We start from the raw sequence: 26,181 nt of genomic DNA, 5'->3' as shown, positions 1-26,181 counted from the left end.
GTTTTTGTGGGTTGCGTTGGCGTAAAACGTGCTAATTAACTGCAACGATGAACTAATCAAGGGAAACCTAGATTATTGCAAATGTTAATGTCAGATAAAGTTAACTCACTGTAACCCATAATAAGATCAGCAGGTATGGTTTAACCGTCTGATTTAAAATATACAATCAAAAGTTACCTAACAAATATTCTGATGATAAAAGAGTACTCATTATGAAATAACATTTACGTTTTAATGTATACATGCGCGCAAACACGCTTTTGTCACTCTTGTCACAAAATCGTACAGTATTCTTACAGACATTTACTCAGCCAATGCTATTTTTACTTAAATAAATGTAAGACATTTTCAAGTTCACAAACTGCATAGAAAGCAGTAAACAGTGTGAGCGGTGGCCAACAAGCGACTGTCTGACGGTCCAGCCCGTTATTGCAAAAGCCTGACTCATCATACTGTCTACCTGCAGTAGCGACCAGCTTCCACTGCATGCGTATTGTCTACCTGCAGTACCGGCCACTGCCTGCAGGGGCAACCAGCTTCTTTTCATCCCCCTAACAGTTCACAGCTCAGCGGCCAGGGCCACAACCAGAAGAGGCTTTTTGTCCAAACTCACAGATCGCATATGAAGGTTTTTTGTTAAGGAAATACAAATATGTAACTACACACAGCTATATACATATACATTATACATACCCCCCACATTTCAGGGCACTACAATATTTGGGACATATTTATGTTATGCAAATGATGCTGTGCTTACTACTTTGTTGCATATCTTTTATATGTAATGACTGCTGGAAGCGTGTGACCCATAGGCATCACGGAGTAACTTCTCTGGTGATGCTCTGCCAGGCCTGTACTGCAGGGAGCTTAAGCTCCTGCTTGTTTTGGAGGCTAGTTGCCTTAAGTTTTCTTTTCAGCATATGAAATGTATGTTCAATTGAATTCAGATCAGGTATTTGTGGTAACCATACATGCCCAAACCATAATACGCCCACCACCATGTTTCACAGACGAGGTGATATGCGTTGGATCTTGGGCAGTTCCTTTTGGATTCCACACATTGCTCTTGCCATCACTCTGATGCAATGACTTCCTTGAGACTTTCATTGGTACAATTCTGGCCCTTGTGTTTACCAAAGGCAATGAAAGCCTAGAATCAAGATTAGATACTGAAAACTCTCTTATACCTACACTAAGGAAGCAATTAAACACACAACTAATCAGACACACCTGTGAACCCATTTGTCCCAAACATTATGGTGCCCTGTAATGTGTGGGGCTATGTATAAGTTCTGTAATTTATACATGATGAAACCAAAATGTATAAAAAAATATCCTTCAGACATTGACCCTAAATCCCCCAATGTGTACAGACCTGGTTTGTGAGGTGGCCATTCGATATTGATGACAGCAGTGCCATGCTCCCCAAACCACACTGAGACAACCACTCACGTTTCCTGACAGGGGAAATGCCATGTTGAAGGAAATGGACAGGAAGAGGATGTCATCACTCAGTACCATTAAGTAAAGACTGCCCTTGTCGTTACAAGATTACAGAACCACCAGAACCTTTGCATTGTGTTCGTTATTTTCTTTCTTTTTCGCTACCTACATATGCATGACACCACTTTTTACAGTAATAGGGAAACACGGCTTCAGTCGATCTGCATTGCTTGCGCGGTGCCCGCTCTCCAAGCTCCTCGAAAACACCTGCTTTTCTTCCAAGGGGCTCAGCGAGGTTTGCAGCAATTAAGACTGAGGGCTTTCATCCGAAAGACAAGGCGCTGTCTCAGCACCATCTGGAGCGCCTCGTGCTTCCCTCTTTCTTCCACAGACACTCCCGCTGCCTTACAGGCGTCCTCTCCTCCTTTTAAAAGGCATTCATCAAGGTTCACGCTTTTAAGAAGCTCTCTCTCTCAACTGGGTTTCTGTTACTTCGGTGGCACATTGTTTTCGTAATTAGCATAGGCTTGAGGCAACAAAAAAAAAAAAAAAAGAAGACCCTCACAGCCCGCTTAGTCACCGGCATATTTGAAAATATGCGACGTGTCCTGAGGCTGACAGCACACAAGCCCAGAGAGGTGCTGTACAGGTGAGGGGTGAGGGGTGTAGCAGATGGGCCTGGACGGCAGAGAGAAACAGTGGCACACAGGAACGTAAACAACTACCGCCAGTATTTTAGACTTCGTATTCTACTGCTGCAAACTTTCATATTCATGTGATTTCACATTTGACATAACATAACTTGCAACATAGCATGTCAGTGTTTTGAGTCTATGAGACTAGGAATTGGCCAGGAACCTCACAGCACAAAAACTAAAATATCGATCGGTTTCAGGGAAAGCACATTTCATTTTGTACAGCTGTCTCTTTCTACATCAGGGCCTGATAGAGGGAGTAAAGTTGTGAGGGCAGGGACAGATAGAGGGATGAACGAGAAAATTAAAGGTGGCAGAAAGATGGATTAGCATTTATCCTCACGTCCAGTCAGCCATTTTTCAATTTCAGCTTTGCAGCAATTCAACCCATACTGTGTGGGAAAAACTCTGATTCAATGCTTTTCTGTTTGTGACCTAGCACTCCCATAATGTTAAAACGGATGCGATTCAACAGTGGGATATTTACTCTGTAAATTTAGCATGAACTCTGCATGTAGCCCTGACTCTCTGTTGCAGTCCAACACTGCCCTCTTGTGTTTCCAGGCAACCAATACATGCTACACTCACAAATGGCAAGCCTTGAAAATGCCATACATCAGCTTGCATTATTTATAAATTAAGACTTAATTTACAGTATAATGGATCATTTTGTTTCAATATGGAAAAAGAAAAAAAAAATCAATTTCACTTAGATGAATAAAAAGGAAGTTGCTCATATGAGATTTTTTTAAGCCCATACATCACTCAGTAAAAAATGAATAAATAACTAAAATAAAATGATGAAAGACACTTCATTTTAGCTAAATGCAAAAGCGAAAAAAAATTTCAGTTGACGTGGCTGCACAGCTGAGGTCTGGCAGTCCCATCTGCTGATGGCTGCATTAATCCAGTAAAACTCCACGCGCTGAAGGAGGTGAAATAGGAGCTTAGTAAATCACTCCGAGCACAAGCCCGGCACAGAGTCGATTGGCTTTCTGCAGCCAGTCAGTCCCCGCTACAGGACCGAGGGCGGAGAACACTTTCAGAAGCAGGGCATCTGGACCACGAGGGAGGCTGAGGTTTACGGGCACAGGAAACATGGAGTCAGAACTATATGAAGGTACCTTTTCCATCTCTTCTACAGTTTTCTTTGGCTCCGAACAGGTACACTGTACCTTTCCCCAAAAGGAGCATAAAAGGAATAAAATATTAAAATGCTGACATAACTCACTATTTTAGCAAAGAAACCCTTTGTACGAGTCTGTATTTCTGTTTCGCACGAGTACTTATTTTGCTTAGGAATCTGGAAAGCTCTTTAACTGCAAATTCCGAATGTTCTCTTGGAATACTGAATCCCAGAGGGTCTCTGCACAGCAACATTAGCAGTCCACTTCCAAACGGCATCATAGAAGGCACTGTCAGTCCTGCTTTCCCAACACCTAACAGTGCTGCTGTCAACACACATTCATACAGTTATGACAGCCATATCCGTCTTTCAGATGAGACCGAGGTCCTGACTCACTGTGGTCATTAAAGATCCCATGACACTATTCGCAAAGAGTAGGGGGTTCCCCGGTGTCCTGGCTAAAATCCCAGATCTGGCTCTCGCAAAAACTTGCCACCTAATCATCCCCGGATTTAATTGGCTAAAAAAAATGTTCTCTCCCTCCAGTGGAGCTGCTCAGTAGCCAACAATAAGAGGATTGTGGTTGTACTGGGCAGCTCCCAGGTGTGAATGTGTATGAGTGTGAAGCAGGGCATTGCTGCAAAAGAGCATCTGTGCTCAGCGAACCTACCCTGGGTAAATAAAGGTTAAATATAATTACAAGAAACCAGGGTCCAATCAGACACAAGACAAAAAGACCTGACTCAATACACTGGCTATTCACAATTAAAACATACTCAGAGGAAATAAATTAAATACTTTTCACATTAAATTACTTTAAAGTGTGACTTTTATTATTTCAACTTGTGGGGTGAGCAAGCGTAGAAAAGCACAGCACTCTATCAAAGAGAGTCGAGCAGGGAGAGATGGAGCACTGAAACACCGCACTCGTCCCTCATCTCCTCTTTCCCAGGAACCCAGATGGGGGTGGGTGGATCAGCTGTCCGTCATCCTCCTCGCGTCTGAGTCTAGCTCCGGCCTCCTTCTGGAGGCTCTCCGTATCCGAGCGCTGGTTACCATGGCGGTGACATGGGCTGGGGGTTCTGGAGGTATGACATCACAACGGCCGAGATGGACAGCCTGGTCAAACGGACAACCGCAAAGTTAGGGGGAGATCACGCCTCCGACATCCACTCAGGACAAATCAGAATCCCTGCAATCTGAATATTCACCTGCAGTGAACATCAGATGCATAACTGAAAATAATCCTCTATATTTTTCTGGGGCAGATGCTGAACATGCTCTGGTAAACCACTGTGAGGGAGAATGTGTGATTACAAGTCCTTATAGAAGAACAAAACGATTTCAGTAACTGAAGCCATCCGAAGTATTGAAGGTACTTGGCTAGGAGAAATTTTAACAAGTTAAATATAACATTTAGTAATATAGTTTCACAGCAATTTCGAAGAGCTGTAATAGGTTAATAACACCAATGTGACATAGAAAGACCACATATAAAAGAGGACAGAAGGACTGTGAAAGGAGAGAAAATTAAAAGCTGGCACGAGGTAGGTGAAACAGGCCATGACTCACTGGTATTAAACCCAGTGAATTAAGGCTCAGCTTACTGTTCTTAAACCAGGGGAGCTTCACAAAGCACCATTAATGAGTTAGCCAGCTAACTTCTGTAAATATCATGGAAAGTCTTAGGCTCTTCTGGTTTCAAGAATAAAATCTTTCCCCAAGTCAAATCCCCATTTCCTCAGCAACACATCTGGCATCATAATCCTAGCATAAAGCAGGCTAACTCCCAGTCATGCTGCCTGTGGGTTTACACTGGTGTTATCCCACTCAAACAAATTCAATTTCAGATATTCTGTGTTTTGAACAATTGCTAATGTTCAACCGGGGACAAGGTGAAAACTAGCTAAGATGTCTTCAATGTTACAGTTTCTCTTTGCGATTTCTTTGCTACCATTTTTTTTTTTTACTTTCTTGTTCATTTTGTTACAGTCAGACACAAAAAGTGGTATTAAATGCAAAATTTAAGAACCATAATGCAATAATGCATTATGATGCATGATTTATGAAATTATCGCCTATATTTTCAAGGAATAGGCATGCATTAAGTTTAAATCCCTGTAACTGTAAAAGCAAGTGTGTGTGTCATCATAGCATATTCAGTGGCATTTATTTTAAAACAGGCTATTCTACATTTTCACGTGTTGTCTCCTATATTATGTCCAGCAGATGACAGTTTTTTAAAAACTGACAGTGGCCACGCATCTCCAGTTAACCGTGTAGCTAGCTGAGGCAGTACTCTTCTCTTCTCTTCCCTACCGTAACTTATCCCCAAGAGAGAATGCTGGGTCAGGCCAAAGGTAATTTAACATGAAGGGAGAGATAAGACACGCACGCAAACACACACACACACACACATATACACATGCGTGCACACGCACACAAACAAATACATACACACACGCACAAACACACACATGAGGCGGGTTTGATGGATGCTCACATGAAGCTGCTCATCATCTGTTTGGTGTCCTCAGAGCTGCGGGAGTTGGCGAAGCTGATGAACGAGCAGTAAACCGCAATCCAGGCGCACCACTTCAGCTGCAACACAGCGACTGTGTTAACTACTCACACACACTTACAACAAACACACACTTCAACTTCAGCACAACTGCGTGATCTGCATCACATGTACTGATACACTACACACTCACACTTGTCAACAGATGATACACACAGTGCTAACTAACTTTGTCATTGCAGTCAGGATTCAGGTGGTGCACACCTGCAATTCATCCCATTAAAGGATTCAATTTTTCAGTCCTAAGATACCTATCCAGGCCTATATAACCAAGACAAATACGATGCATACAATGCAATTGAGACATGGTAGTCATGTCATGCCATTTGTACACACACACACACACACACACAACACAAACACATTCAGGTGGGTGTAAAGTCACCTTGAGCATCAGGCCACACATGCTGAATATCATGCCCAGCAGGTTCATGTAGTCGGGGGTAGGGTCCTCCAAGGTAGGGTTTGAGTCTGTGCTGGGGGGTTTGTACCTGAAGCAAATAAGATTTGCTGATTAGATTCACCCATACACGGCACTGATACTACGAATGGCACGGCTTTAAGAAAGGAGGGTGGCGGCAGTACTGGCTTGGGAACCCGACGTGCAACTTAGAGGTCGCAGACAGGTTTGATCCCCTGAAGGACCACTACCGCTCTAACCTTGAGAAAGGCATCTACGCTAAATTGTTTCAAAACTAAATTCCCACAAAAAAGGAATGCATTTAAAACGTAAGCAGTGTAAATCGCTCTGGATAAAATAGTAGGCTATGTTACATTCATATGTTAGGAAGGGATACGAAGCTGACAGACATAGTAACAAACGTACCATAGTAATAACACATATAATTAATTAATTAATAAACAAATAACGACGGACTGCGTGAGATTTCCAACCAAGAATAGTAAATCAGCTAGTTAATCGTCTTATCTCATGGAGCTGTGAAGTCAGATGTCCATTAGCTCACGGGCTATCAAGTCAGTTGGCAAAATAATCAACAATTTCGACTTGAGTCGATTGTACATTCCCTTGAATTACTCACCGAAGTATCTTGTTTTGCCTCCGTGGATCCGACATGCTGTTCGAAGTCATCTTTATCCCTGATCCCACACCGTCTTCTCACTACTTCAGTGAAAAAACTGAGAGAGATCGAAGAGGAAGAAAATGTGAGTTGCTCAGCTGGTTCCGTTTATTTGTTTCCGGTAACACATTTTATAAATTTCAAAATAAAGGTTGTTTTAACAGTATTAGCATATATAGAACACATCTTCGTGTTTTTTTCAGGAATAAAGAAGTTATAAAAAGTAACAAAGAATATTAGCTAACGCCTCATATATTCAACAAGACAGACCAGACTGGCTACAAATTGAGCTTTTATTTTGAATTAGCACTGTTTCCTAGAACTCACCGCGGTTTCTGTAGTGATTCTATGCTGTTAAACATGGCAGCACCAAGTTTGAAAAACTAGCACAGGATTGAATGTTGTTAATTGTTAAAAACATTGCATTGAATTAGCGAATTATGTGAAGACCGGAAATGTGTTCTCAAATATTGTGTTCACAGATAACGATCATTAAGCGGACCGAAAAGAACAGCTCAAGACTTTAATTCGCCAAGGTGGTATGTAAAATTTGTTTGGTGGCTTGCTTGCCTCAAGCATTAACTTTAACTGGCACGCGTGATCAGGTCGCCAATTGTTTGATGTTGTAACCTTACTTACCGAGCTCGTCAGCGTAAGGGCACATGCCGGGACAAGTGTTGGCAAGCACCTTAATAAACGAATCGTCTTAAATTAGGTACACTAACATGAGCATCTAAGCCTGAGTGCTACTGATTGGCTAACTGCAAACAGCAGTTATTCTTTTGGCAAAATACTTGGATCGTAGATTGTATGTTTGTACCTAACGTTAATGAGTTCGCTGGATAACTCTTTGTTTACAGTCATGCTAGCTGCTATCATATTCAGATGGTGAAACCGGCTTATTTTAATAAAATAACGCACAGATTATTCTAATGCAACGTAGGTGGTTACGGGCCATGGCACTCCCCCAACCCAAACTACAGGCGCCTCAGCTACCCCAGCACCTGCTCCGAACCTTGGACTGCAAGCAGGGGGCTGTCAGAGCTGTGCGCTTCAATGGTAAGATAATGAGCCCGTGCTTGTACCGTGCGTCACTGAACGTTTTATATGTAACCGCTACCGTGTTGCTAACAGTGTCGTTCCGTTAGCGGATGGCAACTACCTACTCTCATGTGGCAGTGACAAAACCCTTCGGCTATGGAGTGTAAGCCGAGGAACTCTGCTGAAGACCTACAGCGGGCATGGTTACGAGGTGCTGGACGCCGACGGGTGAGTGCTTTGCTTTAGAGCTGGGCCTCGTGCTTTATTGATGGCATGCCTCACTCCCTTGACTTTGTATTATACGACATCACTGTTTTACTTTAATTACGTGGGTTGGTGATAACACATCGAAAGGGCACGTCTAGCAAAAAGGACCAACTTTTTAATACAGTATCAACTGTGAAATATGTATGTATGTTAAGTATGCGAGTTTGCAGGTCTTTAGACAACTAAAACACCTGACGTAACAGACTAGCCACACTTCCTACTTGAGCATGTAATCACTTGCTGTGACTACATAAGTTGGTTTTGCAGTATGTAATTTGTGCAGTAAAGTTAAAATGATGTGTCAGTAACAGCTGTAAACAGAATTTGTATGTGTGGGAAGAGGAGTGGGGTTCTTGGGTGATGGATTATATAATTTATTTTTGCTATATCAAACTCAATTCCTTGTCAAATTTGCCCAAAAATTGCTTCGACTTCTGCTCCTACTTTTACGATTGCTCTGTGTATTTTTGAAGTGAAATGATTGCATGATTGTCATATTACAGCCGAACAGTGGAGGAGCATCCATATTTACATATATATATATATTTTTTTTTTAACCTTTTTTGCTGTTAATTTTGCATGCCTGTCAACATATAAGCATAGATTAGGTTTGTTACTGGCATGGTTTGGCACAACCTAGTGCCTGAGTGAGATTGTATCTCATATTTGCTAATACAAGCTCAGCTATATGAATGGGTAAAAAATGTGGAAGATGGGAAAAAAAGGTAGAAACCAAACATGATGGTAAGCATGTACCCAGTGTCTGAATTTAATAGTGTCATTTGTTAAATCAGCCTAATGCTTTTTAACTGCCTCTCGTGCTTCTGTTTGTATCAACCTTTTGACCTCTCTCTGGTTCCATTCCCATGGTCCTCCTTGCAGTTCCTATGACAACAGCCAGCTGTGCTCCTGCAGTTCTGACAAGACAGTGATCCTGTGGGACGTGGCGACGGGACAGGTCACCCGCAAACTGAGGGGTCATGCTGGGGTGAGGACATCTGGTTGGGTTTTTTCTTTTTTGTCACGTATGTGATTGTGCTATCTCTTTCACTGAACTGCATGCCATAATGTAAAAAGAAAGAGTTGTGTATGTCACTGATGATTTCTATGGAATATATGCCAAATCTGCATGGACTCTTGTCCTTCGGTTTATAGAAAGTCAACTGTGTGCAGTTCAATGAAGAAGCTACAGTCATGCTATCAGGTGAGTTGAAGATGTCCACACCATGTACAGCTTTGTAGTTCTCTGCAAATAACCATGTTAATTTCTGACCTTGAGGTTGATATTGCAGTCAGTGTTGTGTGGCTTGTGTGCGGGGGGGTCCAGGTTCCATAGATGGCACGGTCAGGTGTTGGGACACACGGTCCAGGAGACCCGAGCCCATTCAGATTCTGGACGAGGCCAGTGACGGTGTGAGCAGCATAAAGGTGTCTGAACACGAGCTGCTTACCGGGTCAGTACCTAATAAACCTCTGCATTCAAAACACTGCAGAACACTGTGGGGCACATGATAAAAACACAGCTGAGGATGGCTTTGGTATGTCTGGAGGTGGTCCTTACTCCGGATGTGAACTCTGACCTGTGGTAAAATGAATCTGTTGACTGTAATAATACAGGCAGTTTGGAAATGGGAACAGTGTACCCCTTGCCTTTACATTTTGACATCTGACCTATTTTTAAACATACATTACAGATGAAAAGTGTAACAGTCATTGTAAATCTGCCTCTTGCTCCCCTGACTCTCTCAGTTCTGTGGACGGTAAAGTGAGGCGATACGACCTGCGAATGGGGCAGCTGCACGTAGACTTCGTCAGCAGTCAGTATACGAGCGTCTGCGACCAGTGTCTTTGTGTTGCTGTGTTGTGCACCTGTCGCTGTGCCTGTGTGTGTCTGTATGTATGTTTGTGTATATGTGTGTGAGTCTTTCTTTGTTCTAGTTTGCCTGTCAGTGTGTGTGTGTGTGTCTGCTCTTGTGCTTGCCTGCTTGTCCCTGTACATTGTTCCTTTACATTTAGGCATTAACAGACCCTCTCATCCAGAGCAACTTAAAATTGCATACAAAAAAGGTTTTCGGTGCCTGGTCACCTGATAGCAGGCCTTCACACACAACTTACTTAGCAGGAGTAAACCCATTAACCTACAACATATGTGTATATTGCCTTAGTAGTGGAGCCACTGTGTGATAACTTGCTGTGGGCTCTCCTCCCCCCGCCACAGGCCCCATCACGTGCGTGTGCTTCAGTCAGGATGGACAGTGCTCCCTCAGCTCCAGTCTGGACTCCACCGTCCGGCTTCTGGACAAGAGCACGGGAGAGCTGCTGGGAGAGTGAGTCTGTGGCTCAGCGCAGCCCGGCACACCTGCCTGCCGAGCTCAGCGCTCACACCTGTTCTCTGTACTCCCAACACCTACACGTTCTCACTCTCTCATACGCACATACACATACACACACACGAACACACACGCGTGCATGCACACATACATACATGCTCACAGGCACGGATGCACAGGTGTCGTTCTTAATTGTACGCATGTGCACTCGTACATTGTTTACAAAATATTCTTCGCACTCACTCAGGTGCATCAGGTGTACGTTTTATGTAGTGCTGCAGCGCAGTGTGGAAAACGGCACCTTTTCAACAGGCCATAAAATGCAGTCGCAAAAATGTACAATTGAGCGTGAATAGGAAACAGGACTCGCACCATGGGACTCAACAGGAAAAGGAAACTACGTCATAGCGCCCGCCGCTCACACACGGTCCCACTTCCGCGGCTTTGTGTAGGTACACCGGCCACAAGAACACGGGCTACAAGCTGGACTGCTGCCTGTCTAACAAGGACACCCACGTGGTGAGCTGCTCAGAGGACGGACACGTCTACTACTGGGACCTGGTGGAGGTGAGAGGGGAGAGGGGAGGGTGGAACAAACTGGCTGAGAGAGAGAGTGGAGTTTGGGAGAAGCTACTTTTGCGAACTAGTCTGGGCCAGTATGGCCCAACATCACCAACAAAATTAGACTTGAAAGAATCTCTGGAGTCTGAAGCTCAATTATCAAAAAAATGTTGACCTTTCAAAACAATATGGCCACATGTCAGTCAGTTGTCATGGGCGTGGCCATGTTTTACTTAAACAGCTGTAACTCATTAACGCCATGTCCGATCCTCATTAAATTTGGGTCATAAGTTCCGCATATGATTCTGGGGAAGCCTGCCAATTTCGGTGCCTCTCTTTGGTGCCCTATTGCCTTTGTCAATAGGTGGTGCTATAAGAATTTTTTTTTTAAATGCCTCTTAACGGGTTGGCCAATGAGGCTGGAATTTGGTAAGAGACATCTTTGTGAAAGACCTCATCAATAAACAACTATGCCTCAAAAAACATCGGCAGCCTTTTTGTTTTTCTGCCATTTTGAATTTTTCTTCAAAACTAACTTTTTGCAAACTAGTTCTAGGCCATTAAGTTGAGTGCCACCAAAAGAAAAAATCTGTGGAGTCTGAAATTGAATAATTATTGAAAAAAGGTGGAACTTTCAAAAGAATATGGCCGCCCTATGCAAATAAACAGTTGTGGGAAATAAACAGCATACATGCACAATGCTTGACTCAGAGGCAGAATACTAACTTTGCTGGTGCTCAACCAATAGGTGGTGCTATGAGAGAACAATAAATTAAAACGCCTTTAACTCCTCAATTGTTTGAGCAGTAAAGATTAATCTTTGCATGCTATGTCTTTCTGTCAGTCTGCCATTGAATGCACAATGATAAAGTCAAATCTGACTTCAACAATCGCATGTTGTTGAACAGAATTGAATGTGGCCTTGGTCAGAGGTCAGCCTGCAAAGATGGCTGTGCAGGAGGGAGGAAGTTAGTAAAGAGGGGGGTAGGACATGAGGGAAATCTTTCCTTTCATTGTTGTCAGGAATTCCTTTTTCATTTATTTCACTCCATCCCATTTCTTCTTGTCTGTTTTTCCTCACAGGGGTCACTGTCGCTCAAGTTGTCAGTTGGGAAGGCAGTTGTTCAGTCCCTCTCCTTCCACCCCACGGAACCACGCCTTCTCACTGCCATGGAAGGGCGTGTCCAGGTGTGGGGGGCGGAGCCTGAAGATACGCAAGAGGAGGCGGCCATTTGAAATTGAGGTCCTGCAGAAATATAATTGATCTGATCAACACCCATCCATCGATCATCTAACCCACTTATTTCAATGTCCAGTTAATCGGATTAAACTTTTGAAAGGCCCTGAACAGCGGTGACCCCCACCTCCAATTCTGTCATTTTTATTTCTGGAATTTTTTAAATTTTAAATAAATGTGTATTTTTATAACCCTTGTGCTATGTCATTGGTCAAGTAGGGTTTGTGTAGTGCAGGGCAGCCCAGCCCTGCTCCTGGAGATCTACCATCTGTAGGTTTTCATTCCGTCACAAAGCAAGCGCAACTCATTCAACAGCTTGAGAGCTGCTAATTAGTAGTATCGGTTGAAATGAGAGCCTGCAGGATGATACATCTCCAGGAGCAGCGTTGGGCAGCCCTGGTGTAATGAATTGTAAATCTTTTGAAAACACTTGCAGTAAAATGAATCGAGTGCACGTAGGAGTTTTATTCATAGGAAGGCCTGCAAGAGCGTAGCATTACATGTGATTGATTCCATCAAGACGCCCAATCAAAAAGAAGGTGCAGCTGGGGTCATTATTCAGCATGCCTGAACAGCAGCCTTGTATGGCCAAGTGGTGGCCTTAGCACTCCACAGGTTTAGTGTTGTGGTCAGGGTGATAGTCTCCTGCTGGAGGCTTATCAGATTCTTTCATCGCTCTTTATTTTCCTCATTTGTAAAACTTGTACAATCAATATGCTTGATTTTCAGTCAAATCCAAGAGAAGGCAATCTTAATGTCTTAGTTTGTTCATCAGTTAATTTCAGCAATGTCCCTTGTCTAACAAAATGTACAATTGGCTTGTTGCCCAAATGCAGTACATTTGTCCTGGTGGGAGATCAGACTCACTTCCTACTGGAAATTACCCTGCCTCCTCTGTTCTCCAATTGGTTCTATCAGGCACCCAATCGCATGTAATGCTGCCATCAGGAGGCTCTGGCAGACAGCAAAAGAAGTGTACACATTTTCAGAGCACTACATGGTAAATGGTAAATGGACTGCATTTATATAGCGCTTTTATCCAAAGCGCTTTACAATTGATGCCTCTGATTCACCAGAGCAGTTAGGGGTTAGGTGTCTTGCTCAGGGACACTTCAACAAGCCCAGAGCAGGGATTGAACCAGCAACCCTCTGACTGCCAGACAACCGCTCTTAGCTCCTGAGCTATGTCGCCCCCATGAGTATCAGGGGGTCAATAGCAGCATACTGCCATTTGGAGACTAAACAAAATTAATACAGATTTAGATCAAGATAAAGACCAAATTGATTTATTCCAGTTGATGTGTGCTCATTTTGTCAAACAAAAAAACCCCACACTTTCCTATATTTTCCATGGCGTTTTAAATTAATTGCAGTAATGTAAATTTATACAGCAGCAGTGTCACATTCAACTGGATGGATGCAATTTAAGAAATCATTCAGGTTATGTACACAGTAAACATTTAGACAAATAGCCAAATAAGTATTGTGTACAGTGTAGGTTTTACATTACTAGTAGAAATTGTCAATTTCCCCATCTATAAAACTTGAAAGCCCATCTTAATTGATCTTTCCTTAAGATTAAAAACTAGAAATATGAAGAGTATCTACAGTCACATATGCAATTCCTTGCTGAAGAGTATTTTTTAGAGAATTTAAAATCCAGGATGTGTTGCCATTTCATGGATGTCCATTAACTTTAGCTGCGATTTATAGCGAGTTTCCACTTAGCATCGAACATTGAATATGTTCATTAGAATTTGATTAGACTTTAGCCCTTGAAACCAAGCGAGTCAAATCCTTACCAAAACACACTGGTTAACTTTGACCAGATGAAAAGGGAGAAGCTGAAGGAGAAAGGACTCCTCTAAAACAGTCCAAGCATTTACATAAATAGCTCATTGACAAAAGGCATTAATGCTTCAAGGTTTATTCAAGACAAATGAACAAATTAATATTCATCCTCCTCTTCCTCACAGCCCTCAGTAGACTCAGCCCCAACTTCCTCATAGTCCTTTTCCAGCGCTGCCATGTCCTCTCGAGCTTCACAGAACTCTCCCTCCTCCATGCCCTCCCCCACATACCAGTGAACAAAGGCCCGCTTGGCATACATCAGGTCAAACTTGTGGTCAAGGCGGGCCCAGGCCTCGGCGATGGCGGTGGTGTTGCTCAGCATGCACACAGCCCTCTGCACTTTTGCCAGGTCTCCCCCAGGAACAACTGTGGGTGGCTGGTAGTTAATGCCCACCTTGAAGCCTGTGGGGCACCAGTCCACGAACTGGATTGACCTTCGGGTCTTGATGCTGGCGATGGCGGCGTTGACATCTTTGGGCACCACGTCACCACGGTACAGCAGGCAGCAGGCCATGTACTTTCCTCGACGCGGGTCGCACTTCACCATTTGGTTGGCGGGTTCGTAGCAGGCGTTGGTGATCTCGCTCACGGAGAGCTGCTCATGGTAGGCCTTCTCCACGGAGATGATGGGCGAGTAGGTGACCAGGGGGAAGTGGATGCGGGGGTAGGGCACCAGGTTGGTCTGGAACTCGGTGAGGTCAACGTTCAGGGCCCCATCAAAGCGCAGGGAGGCAGTGATGGAGGAAATAATCTGGGCAACAAGGCGGTTGAGGTTTGTGTAGGATGGCCTCTCCACATCAAGGTTGCGCTTGCAGATGTCGAAAATGGCCTCGTTGTCAACCATGAAGGAACAGTCTGAGTGCTCCAGGGTGGTGTGGGTGGTCAGGATGGAGTTGTAGGGCTCCACCACAGCTGTGGACACCTGGGGAGCTGGGTACACCGAGAATTCCAGCTTGGACTTCTTCCCGTAGTCCACCGACAGACGTTCCATGAGTAAGGAGGTGAAACCAGATCCAGTTCCCCCTCCAAAACTGTGGAAGATGAGAAAGCCCTGGAGCCCTGTGCACTGGTCAGACTGGAGGGAAAAGAAACATTAGATCAACAGAAGGACATGCTTTTTGGCACATTAGTCATGACTTCACGTTCACAGCAATCATGTGACCATCCAATTTCTACATTTGGTGACCAAGAGCAATTACAGGATTGCATATTGTGATAATGTATGAGGACATCCAGCTGGGGTGCATTCAATAACTAGTGCTTATGATCATTTATACTTAATCATTTACAACCAACACAAACTGTCACTCTGGCTATTGGCAGTACATCAATCAAGAAATTTCAGAACTGGGCAACAATCCCAACAAAGTGTTTCAAAATCCAAAGATATTTGGTGTGCTACACAATTAGAACAAACAAGTGCATTTATAAGGAATTGAACTCAATCTGGCTTCAAAGCACTTCACAAAACAATTTTGTCCACTGGATGCACAGTTGATCCTCCTCATAGGCCTCCATGAACTCAAAACTATCAGAACATTAAATTCAGAGCAGACCTGGGTCAAATGTGTATTTGTTTTGGATTCAAATACTTTTCTACACTTTACTGATCTTGTCTGATGTATTGGAACCAATGAAATACTCTCAAAAATGCAAACCCTGCCTTCTTGTCATATTGGCAGGCTCAATTACACCAGGCAAGATCAATAGAGCACAGAAAACTTTGAATCCAAAACAAATACGCATTTGACCCAGGTCTGATTCAGACCTACCATCTTGCGTACGCGGTCCAGTACGGAGTCGACAATCTCCTTGCCGATGGTGTAGTGTCCGCGAGCATAGTTATTGGCAGCGTCCTCCTTCCCAGTGATCAGCTGTTCTGGATGGTACAGCTGACGGTAAGATCCAGTCCGTATTTCATCTAGTCAGAAATATTGAGTTTAGTTTAAGGCAGTGGTGTCAAACTCGTGCCATGGAGGGCCGTGTGTATGCAGGTTTTCATTCCAGCCTCAGATCTTGATTATATAATTAGTTAAATTATTTGCTGAATTAGGGATGCAGGTTTGTGCACAATGGTGACCCGACGTCTATGGTGACCCGCATTGTCTAAATAAAAATTCTTATATTCTGTGCTTCAATGCAGTTAAACGCATATGGCTGAATGAGTAATTGGACTCAATTAAGGCAGCATTAATTGGTTGGAATGAAAACCTGCATACACACGGCCCTCCATGGCACGAGTTTGACACCACTGGTTTAAGGTTTTGCGGTGGGGTCATGTTTCAAACACTGGTGGGTCCTTAACTGTATGGATCATAGCCAAGCAACCATGCACAACCACACCCAATATACACTGCACATTGCACCTATACCATTCCATAGGAGTATTATTTGGAACAGGCAATCAAATTTCGTACACTGTCAATTGTTCCAATCGTAACAGGCATTACATCCAAAAGGACGGACACATTCCCTCTGTACGTCCATCTACTTGTAATCCCACCCATTGCACCAATGGACTTTACTCACCTACCACAGTCGGTTCTAGATCGATAAACACAGCCCTGGGAACATACTTTCCTGCTCGAGTCTCACTAAAAAATGTTCCAAAAGAGGAATCTGCTGGGAAGGAGCCACTGGTGGTCCCGTCAGGGAGGAAGCCATGTTCCAGACAGTAAAGCTCCCAGCAGGAATTTCCCATCTGGACTCCTGCTTGGCCGATGTGCATAGAGATGCACTCCCTCTGCAAAGAGAGTTCATTCAGACTGGGCTAGTTCAGTGAAGAGCACTGTGTGTCCAAACTTTAGGAAATGAAGCACAGAGAAAATTTGGGCTGTCAGCTCTCATGCTTTAAAGACCACCACTCAGTGGAGGGGGATGTGTGGGTCTACAGAGCGAGCCTCCATTTTACAATCATTCAATTGACGTCAGCTCAGTGCAGAGCATTTGCTTTAGTGTTTGAAAATATTGCAGTATAAAATATCGGTAAAGGTCTCCTCTTGTTTTCACCAAACTGAATAATCCAGAAAAATACAGGATGCAGAATTTTCAGCAGAAACAAAGACTTTGCCAACACATAAAATAAAACAAACACGCTGCTGGGCCAGTTTACCATTATTGCGTCTGAAAGTAACTTCCTGACCAACAAGAACCTTTGGTAGGCTTTTGCACAAAAAACTGAGTATCAGCTGGGTGTTATATAGAAGGTGGATTAAATGTGATTAGCAATTGCTTACAGGTGTTCCTCATGGGGCCACAAAAATGATTTCAGACCCTGCTAGCTACACAGTGCTCTTAAACCTAGGCCTGTATTCACTCAATATTTGTCCTTAACTTTGACTTACAAGTAAATATAAGCATTACATTTTCATGAACTATTAAGTTCTCTTTGCAATAAGATTTACAAAGACGAAGAATTGGATCAAATTGGATCAAACACCAGGCCTCATCCCACAACATGGGAGCAATTGTGAGCAAGCAACTGTCTGAAGAAAAAATATACTCTTGCTTTTGTCAATAGTGAAGAAAATTTTATTTATAAAATGTTTTCATGCAAGCAAATGTAAACATTAAGCTTTTACTCCTTCACAATCTAGTGACTGCTGAAGAAAAAAATAGTCTTGGTTTTACTCCAGCTTCTCTTGATCACTTAAACAAGTTTTCAGTAACTTCAATTATTTCATGATTTTGTACATAAGCAAACTTTAAGATAATGCAGGTTTGGCTCATTACCAATTTTTTTTTTTTTGTATTTACTTTGTATCTGAAGTATATTGTAGTGTACATTTGAAACCTGTATTCCTCAATTTCCCTATATACATTTTTAAAAAGTTGTATTTTTTGTCTGTATAGTCAGAAGTAGGGCAACAATTATCAACTACAGCAACCAGGTGAGCTAAATTGATGTAATCCATTGGATTAAATGATAGTTGTAGATGAAGATTTGCATGTTCTTGCACAACACTAAACGCTATATCTAGGGCAGCAGTGTCCAATCTTATCTACAAAGTGATGGTGTATGGGTGTAGGTTTTTGTTTTAGCCCAGAACTATGACATAGATTCAACTAACTAACAATTAAGACCTTGATAAGGTCAGAATCAGGTGTCATATTGTCTTGGCTAAAACAAAAAAAAAACCCTGCACCCAGACCTCACTGGGGCGGTGGTATTTAATTGTGTATATAAAAATAAACAATACATGTAAAATGAACTGAATAACAAAACTACAAAGCGAATTTTTTTTTTTTTCGCAAAGTAGTTCCTGAGGAAATGCTGTTTTTAAAAATGTACAATTGAACTACAGAGCCATGACAGTGTTGATGACTACAAGTCCCATAACACCTAGCGATGTGTAAAGATGGCAGCGTCCATCTGAGTCGTAAATTTGAAACGAGAAACACGCCAAAACACGGATTTTTATCAAAGTCAGAGGCAACAGATCTTTTCCCATTTAAACGAGGATCACATTAACATGAGGCTTTTGCTTACAGCAATCAAACAATTCAGTAATAAGTCGCTGCCGTGTCCCCGCGCCGGCTTAAGTTCTGTTTTTAAGTGCTCTGAAGGTTCAGAGCATAGAACTGACGGGCGGCTGCTGTTGTGCGGTTCATCCCCGGTAGCGCTGGAGAGAGTGCGCGGACAGGTCGAGGTTCGCGAGGACTTCATCAGTGAAGACGAAGAGCGAGCCCTGCTGCAGGAACTTGAACCCGGACTGAAGAAGAAACGATACGAGTTCGATCACTGGGATGACGTATGTTGTGATCTCTTTTCCAATATCAAAGTGGCAGCTGGCACAGCTAACCTATAGCTTTTGCGCTAATCATGTCGCCTTTTATGTGTACTGACTTGGGTTGTTAGCAATACCATGGAGTGTTTGAGCAGCAACCTAACATTTGCTGTAGTTAAAATATTTACTGTTTTTTTGGCTACTGTACTTTTAAAAATAGAAACTTCATTGTGCTGCTGGTGTTACAGGTTGGACGGTCCTAATAAGCAAAAAAATAGTGTAAATTGAGTGAAAAGTCTTAAAAGTGGTTGTTGTACCGTAATCGCAGAAAGACAAAATTTTGGAAGCCTTGCTCTTCATTTCCAGTATTTGTGTCAGAACGATTGCAACATAAATAAACTTGCCATGTCTCAGCAGTGATATAAAAAAAAACACCCTTGATACCGTGACAGGCGATTCATGGTTACCGGGAGACGGAGCGCGTGCAGTGGAATGCAGCGTGTGAGGTTGTGCTGGGGCGAGTCAGAAGTATTGCGTTCCCCAAAGGCAGTTCACTGCTTGGCCCAGTTCACGTTCTTGACCTGGACAAGACCGGCCACATAAAACCACACATCGACAGCATCAAGGTACGTGATGCATGATCACACATTGTTCTGAGATTAGAATACTAACAAAGGACAGAGTCATTTATTATTCGTATGTCAGACCAGTACTCCGAGTGTTTCGAATTTTGTTTGCTTAGTTCTGTGGCAGCACCATAGCAGGACTGAGCCTGCTCTCTGACAGCGTGATGCGATTGGTCAGGGAGGACGATTCTGCTGAATGGCTGGACCTGTTGCTACCCAGGCGATCCCTATACATTCTAAGGTAGGGACCGATATGGTTTCATAGTGGGGAAATGCTCAGTATTGTTTTTACTTGTAATGCAGTGAGATAAGCGCTGGCACTGGACTGACTATTCCAGTGTGGTATTTTTTTCCAAAGTTGAAATTCATGGCACCACAGGACCTTAGTGGGCATTAGGACATGTTCAGCATGACTGAATTTTCTTATTCTGTCCTTCAAGAGACCAGGCCCGATTCAGCTACACCCACGAGATCCTGAAAGATGAGGAGTCATTCTTCTCAGGGAAGAGAGTACCCCGCCACCGTCGCATCTCTGTCATCTGCAGGAACCTTCCTGCTTAAGTCAAGGGAGTGCAGGGGACCCATTTCACTGCAACACGAGTGTAGTGGCTCTTCTTAGCATCTCATTATTAATGCCAAAATGGAGAGTTTGAACTTACTAGTGTGATTATTATGCCAGATTTCCAGTTGGTAATGTGGTTAGGTTCTGGAGCGTTGGACTGTCATAACATTGCTGTGTATATCTAATACATATAGATTCTTTTTTTTTTTCATTTTGAGTTCATTGAAAAATTAGAAATTTCTCCTTTCAGAAAGGACATGAACAAAGTTTGAGACTAAAAGAATCATAGACCCTTTAGTTAAAGACTCTTATGTGAGGAAAGTGCTCCATTTTATAATAACTGAACACTTTCACTTAGTTATCAATTGGTTTGGAATGTCCGTCTGGCAACTTTATACACAGTCTGAAATAATCACTCAGAAAGAAAAAACGTAGGCTTGTACTTCAGCTTTAATCAGAGCTGCGGAATCATACATGGCAATAAACAGGATGACGAATAAATTACAACGTTGCGCGAAACGTATTCCAAATAAATAAATAATTTATTACATAAATACACAGTTGTTTTTTTTTTTGCCCCGCTTGCTCTTTTTGTCAGCTGGTTTTTTTTGTACAGTGCTGCACTTGCGAGCGCAAGTTGCGTGTTTTTGGAAAAGAAGACCCTTGGCTTGAGGAAAAGGCGGAAGTCTGTTCACGCCTGCTGGCTGCTGCAGTGCATAGACCAGGCTGTGGGTGCTGTGAAGTTCAGCATGGAGGAAGACGAGGCCAGTGCAGCTGGTCCCTCACAGTGAGGAAGACACAGTGGAGGATAGTAGCATGTGCCTCAGAGCAGCACAGTACAGTGTGTAGTACATGAGGAGGGAGCTTTTGTCTATCAAATGTAAAACCCAACAATAAGAAGTGCATACATGTACAGTATGTTGCTTTTTTTTGTTGTTTTTTTTTTTACACCCATTTTAACAGGAATGTCAAATACTACCCAATTTCCAAAAACCACACCCCCAGCAGTAAAGGACCTATTTCCTTCCTGCCTCTCTTGCAGCTTCTATTGTATTGCACCCATCCATTCTTTCTGCTGTCCTAGGCATTGAAAGCATCCCACGATTCCTGTCCCTTGCTCCCCAACCGCACCCTGCCTCCCTCTCTCTGCCCCCACCCCACCAACCCCCCCGCCCCCTCAGCCGACGCCCCCCTTGCCCCCTCAGCCCACACAGCTGCAGCCTGCAGCGGACAGCTTCTCCACCTTGTGCCAGTGGTGGGTATCGTCCAGGAAGGCCAGGTCCTCGTGGTGCGTGGGGCGGCAGCAGGGGGTGCTGAGCCAGCTCTCCCCGGGCGGGGGGGGCGGCAGCGCGCCCCTCTGCAGCAGGTTGGTGAGGGTGAGGTCGTGGTTGGAGCGCACCCACGGGCACGCCCCGCTGCAGTACTTGAACAGCACCGCCTCGTCCGACTCGTAGCCCAGGCCCAGCTCCCGCACCTGCAGCAGCAGCGTGCGCAGGCCGCAGGGAGGCTCCGCCCCCCGCCGCATCCGCACCGCCCACCGCTGCCCCGGCTCCTCCCCCTCAGCCGCTCCGTCCTCCTCCGGGACGCTGCCGCTGGATTGGGCTGCTCCAGCCTTACCGCGTAGCTCTGTAAAACGGGAAGGAGACGGGTAGCTTACTGTTCACCTGCCTTAGACTGGTTTGGGATTTCTGTCCTCGGTTTAGCAAAGGTAAAGTTAAATTCAATGTTTCAACTGCCGTGTGCCATTTAAGGCAGTGTTTCTCAACCCTGGTCCAGGGGAGCCACTGTGCGTGCTGACTGTTTAAAAAAAAAAAAAAAAAAATAGTAATAAGCTTAGCATTGTAGTGAGCTATTAATTGTTCTTATTCGACATTTCACATCTTTTGATGGATGATTTACCCTCTTAAAATTATGCCAGAAATGGCTATGCATGCCCTATAAAATAAAATCTCATGTTCGCATCTCAGGAAAAATGGTCAGACCAACTTATGCATGCATTTACTGTGCTGTATGTACTACATGGCAAATAATTCCAATAGAAATAGGTTCCATTTTTAGTTGATTCAGTTACAAACTGACTGATGAAATCAGTTGGGTCCCATTTGCTGGGAGAACCTGGGAACATGAAACCATCTATGAATGGTGTGACCAAACGGCAACAAGCCAAACCTGCATTGTATTAAAATAAGTTAAACCACACAATTATGGTTGAACTCAAACACATTTTCAACTATGTTAATTGATCAAGCGATTGGCTTTTCACAAAAAGTCTTACATATTCTTTGCAGTATGACATATAACTGTTGCTGGACTAAGCATTGTATACCAGAGAAAGTGTCTCTGGCTTTGTGAATGGACACACAACTGTATGTGAATACAGGGTGTGCCCATACAAGTGTGTGCAATGGAAATGCTAAAGCTGCTTGAGATAATCACATTGTACAAACTGAAATTCTCACACTGACATAATGCAAAGCATTCTTACCTAAACAATTACAGATCATGAATGTGTTGTTGGAATTATTCTCACAGCACGTTCTGTGTCTGTTTTTTTCTCACTATTGACATCAGTGAAGAGATCCAATAGTTATTCTTGCAGAATCTGCACAATCTGTTTGGATTTTTTGCTGAACTAATCAGTCAACTCATTAGTATCAATACCCTCCATTGTGTCCAATTTATTACAGCCTGGCACCAGTTAAAATAGAGATTTTAAAAAATGAACCATTTCTAGTGAACCCAAGCGTAGAGAAGGAAAAAATAAACAAATAAAACAAATATAGACACATTACCCAGATATCTGACTAGTTGTCACCGCAGATGACCACAAAAATTCACTGAATGTTATTCATATTTGATATGTTATTCTATTGTAAATTGTTACCTGCTATGACTATGACTAATGTGCAATCTCCTACCTGTGAGAGGCAAAGTAGAGAGTGGAAAAAATTTGCTGTCCTTTGCTGTCATCATTCCTTATCAGGCTTTCATTTCCCAAATTTAAAAATGAATATAAACACATCCATATCTAATTCTTAGCGCAGGTATCCAATGGTGTATGAACATGTTTCTGAATGTTTCCCTCATTTGCTACCAATAGATAAATGCCTGTGTTCCATCTCAAGTCCATCTATTTCATATTTTTTTAAATTACAATTTGCAAATAATTTTCTTTTTTAATCACTGATATTTAATTTGAATAATATTAAACACAATGTATACATTCGGTTTTGTCCCTGAAAATGTAAACAAATTTCCATTTATGAAAGTTGTTCAATCACTAAGTCTATTTGCAAGTGCCATCTTCACGATAAAGCTCTCTACAGGTATATATATATATATATATAATGGTCCAGGTAGCAGTGATAGTCTTACCAATCAATGTGTGTACCCAGTGCCCCTCTCTGCTTTGGACGCAATAGAACAGCAAGGCCATCTTCAGCAGGAACCTCATCTTTCCCTCTCCCTCGCTTCTCTCCAGGTGAATGTGTGAAGAAAGATGAGTCTGAGTGATGCTTTTACGTGCCAGAGTCACTACCTCCGATTTATACCCCTCTGGGACTTGGGGTGGGGGTGAAGCAAGGGTTGGGGGGGGGGGGGGGGGGGGTGGAGGGCGGAAGCTAACCGTTTCTCTGCCAAACTCTCACCTGATGAAGCTCTGACTGTGTGCATATGCATGTGTGGGTGGGTGAGTGGGTGTGGTAGGGGGGTGCTGTTTGACCCAAAAAATTCCTCTTATTAATATTATTTAACAGGTATGAGTCATGCGGTCTGATGTGCAGGTGTTTTCCGAGGTCGGTCCTCGAGCAAATGAATTCCCTGTTTAAATTGCTACAAGCTGTTCCTCCGCACAGTGCAGAGTTGAATACTACACAGATGGCCCTTGCTGGACCGAGAACAGCTGCCATTAGTCCAGAGGCACTGGGACTCGCCAGGACGGACGGACAGTTGGACAAAGGGGCGAGTTACGAACCTAAAAGAGAAGACCAGTGACAAAGCAGGACCGGATAGAGAAACACTGAAAGAAAGAAAAAGAAAGAGAGAGGAACTCAGGAAAGGCTGAAGAAAGGGTTAAATGGTTGAGGGATTGAGGGATCATAATTAAAAAGTTGACAGAAGTTATTTTAATGGGAATTCCTAGACTGATCGCCATCTTTGGCAGCACGCACATAAATTCAGGGATTTGAAAATTCAGTGTGCTTTCCCCCCTCATCTGTCTTTTTCTTTACTTATGCAATGAAGGAAGACAAGTCGCGGTGGTTGAGGAGGGGAGGGAGGGAGGGAGGGACAGGGGAAAGAAGAGGAGAGGTAACACTCATCACAAAGGGTCATAGCACGTGTGCTTATTTGGCTACAATGGTGAGGGTGTGTATATTGCCCTACAGGAAAACCGTGTGTGACATGTTGACTAAGTTAACTTGACTTAAGTGGTTCTGGATTACTGACGAAAGACATTAGCCGTCCTCTGTGATGGCTTCTTGAATCACACGCTGACTGGAGCACAGTAACAGACCAACCCCGAATGTGTGGCCTTTGACTGACTTACCATGGGCTGACTCACTGGCAGACCGTGGCATGCCCTGACTTTTTTAAGGTTCACAGGCTGACCCTTTCACCGAAGGCGGCACTGTTATCCGAATGACGATTCTCCTCAGGGGAGACTCTGTACCTCAGAGGAACCCGCTCCGCTGGGCGGCTGACCCAGCCGCGTCACTTAAACACTCCCCGCTTGATAAATCTGTTAGCGTAGCACCGTGTGTTCACATGCCTTTACTGGAAAACTGACACAACCGGTATTAATCGATCACCTAGCAGACAGCAGCAGTCACGCCTTTGCGTCTGACTTCATCAGACTTACGCAAGGAAATAGCTGATCACCGTCTTCATTAAAATAGGCAAAGTTGTCTTTCGGCCGTGGTATTGTGCCTGTTTTAAATTTGGGGTTTCCTACTTGGGTGTACCCACTAATTTAATTGCCGGGAGGTTCTTGCTTGGTTTACCATGCTGCTTGAACTCCGCACTGTCCGGCTGATAACCACACTCAGCAATATCTGTGTATTCGACACAAGCCGCGCCAGTTAGCCAGCCTCCGATGGGACAGGGAAGAAGAAATCTACACTCGCCCTGTAACAGGAGGAAGAGGCCAACCACTGTACAGCTTTGGAAAATCAGAGGAGCTTACCACCGCCAAATACGCGAAAATAAAATTCCAGAGGATTAGTCCTTCCTAACTGCGCCACAGCAGCTATGTGTCTGGGGCATTTTAAGACTGATGTGTTTTTCCTGATCCTGCTGGTCGGCTGCTCTGTTGTTTCCAAGGCTCTGTCAGGTGGGCTTCAGAAGCCTGTGATGCGGAACCCGTCCTATCTGCACTCCTCTGCCTGGTACTTCTGTTCATACCCTACCCTCTCTGACCCTATCCCACCCTCTCTAACTGTATCCTACCCTCTCAGATGATATGGTTATAGTGAACCTGTTGAAGGAGGAGGAAATGTCCCATGGTCCTGTCAGAGATTATTTTTTAAGATGGTGTCAAGAAGCCTTTTTGGAATTAAATGTGACAAAGACCAAGATATGTGTATGATTTTAGATGCCATCACCACAACCCTGTCAACACTTAAATTAATGGTCAGGATGTAGAAATCCTTGAATCGTACAAGTGCTTGGGCATTATAATTGATAATAAGCTGAGCTTGGATTGTAACACCAATATGTTGTGTAAAAAAAGACAGCAGCGCCTTTTCTGTCTGAGGAAGCTGGCTGGAAGTTTGATGTTGACAGGTCCCTGATGACTTCGTTTTACAGATCTTTCATTGAGTCGATTTTTCACTTTTTATTTTATCTGTTGGTATGCTTCTCTCAATCTAAAACAGAAAAATGCATTAACAAAGGTGATCAAGGTTTGTATCACTATCACAGGTACTCAACAGAAAAGTCTGTCTGATTTGTATAACAAACAGTTCTTAAAGAAAGCAGAATCCATCCTGTCCGACAGCACCCACCCCCTGCACCTAGAGTTTCAGACCTTGCCTTCGGGTTCCCGCTTCAAATA

General features: G+C 43.5%; 5 protein-coding genes across 9 annotated transcripts; 2 read left to right on the top strand and 3 right to left on the bottom strand.

The window, feature by feature from the left end:
- Positions 1 to 4,078: 4,078 nt before the first annotated feature.
- wdr83os (WD repeat domain 83 opposite strand) lies at positions 4,079 to 7,027 on the bottom strand. The gene is made up of 4 exons (XM_064323669.1): positions 6,889 to 7,027; positions 6,234 to 6,339; positions 5,771 to 5,868; positions 4,079 to 4,386 (listed from the first exon to the last, which is right to left on the bottom strand). The coding sequence occupies exons 1-4, from the start codon at positions 6,936 to 6,938 to the stop codon at positions 4,320 to 4,322; spliced, it is 321 nt and encodes a 106-aa protein (XP_064179739.1). The 5' UTR covers positions 6,939 to 7,027; the 3' UTR covers positions 4,079 to 4,319.
- Positions 6,875 to 12,554, top strand: wdr83 (WD repeat domain containing 83). 5 transcript variants are annotated; one of them, XM_064323667.1, is made up of 11 exons: positions 6,875 to 7,012; positions 7,410 to 7,463; positions 7,871 to 7,986; positions 8,076 to 8,196; positions 9,118 to 9,223; positions 9,391 to 9,439; positions 9,563 to 9,689; positions 9,985 to 10,052; positions 10,454 to 10,562; positions 11,018 to 11,132; positions 12,210 to 12,554. In XM_064323667.1, exons 3-11 carry the CDS (start codon positions 7,884 to 7,886, stop codon positions 12,360 to 12,362), a joined length of 951 nt encoding a protein of 316 aa, XP_064179737.1. In that variant the 5' UTR covers positions 6,875 to 7,012; positions 7,410 to 7,463; positions 7,871 to 7,883; the 3' UTR covers positions 12,363 to 12,554. The 5 variants fall into 5 exon arrangements, with proteins under 5 accessions (XP_064179737.1, XP_064179734.1, XP_064179735.1 ...); XM_064323664.1 differs by having other exon boundaries at positions 7,410 to 7,466; XM_064323665.1 differs by lacking the exon at positions 6,875 to 7,012 and having other exon boundaries at positions 7,264 to 7,463.
- Positions 12,555 to 14,274: 1,720 nt separating this feature from the next.
- On the bottom strand, positions 14,275 to 17,449 carry LOC135248755 (tubulin alpha-8 chain-like). Its single transcript, XM_064323662.1, has 4 exons — positions 17,327 to 17,449; positions 16,744 to 16,957; positions 15,987 to 16,135; positions 14,275 to 15,289 (listed from the first exon to the last, which is right to left on the bottom strand). The coding sequence occupies exons 1-4, from the start codon at positions 17,327 to 17,329 to the stop codon at positions 14,312 to 14,314; spliced, it is 1,344 nt and encodes a 447-aa protein (XP_064179732.1). The 5' UTR covers positions 17,330 to 17,449; the 3' UTR covers positions 14,275 to 14,311.
- A 933-nt stretch (positions 17,450 to 18,382) lies between these two features.
- alkbh7 (alkB homolog 7) lies at positions 18,383 to 20,683 on the top strand. Its single transcript, XM_064323668.1, has 4 exons — positions 18,383 to 18,965; positions 19,394 to 19,567; positions 19,684 to 19,808; positions 20,008 to 20,683. Exons 1-4 carry the CDS (start codon positions 18,687 to 18,689, stop codon positions 20,126 to 20,128), a joined length of 699 nt encoding a protein of 232 aa, XP_064179738.1. The 5' UTR covers positions 18,383 to 18,686; the 3' UTR covers positions 20,129 to 20,683.
- Positions 20,684 to 21,330: 647 nt separating this feature from the next.
- On the bottom strand, positions 21,331 to 21,885 carry LOC135249520 (artemin). The gene has a single exon (XM_064325136.1). The coding sequence runs from the start codon at positions 21,652 to 21,654 to the stop codon at positions 21,331 to 21,333; it is 324 nt and encodes a 107-aa protein (XP_064181206.1). The 5' UTR covers positions 21,655 to 21,885.
- Positions 21,886 to 26,181: the final 4,296 nt, after the last annotated feature.

This window comes from Anguilla rostrata, chromosome 2 (genome assembly GCF_018555375.3).
Source record: "Anguilla rostrata isolate EN2019 chromosome 2, ASM1855537v3, whole genome shotgun sequence".
NCBI lineage: Eukaryota > Metazoa > Chordata > Actinopteri > Anguilliformes > Anguillidae > Anguilla > Anguilla rostrata.
The sequence above is the reverse complement of the archived record's forward strand: the minus strand, read 5'-3'. Positions and strand labels throughout refer to the sequence as shown.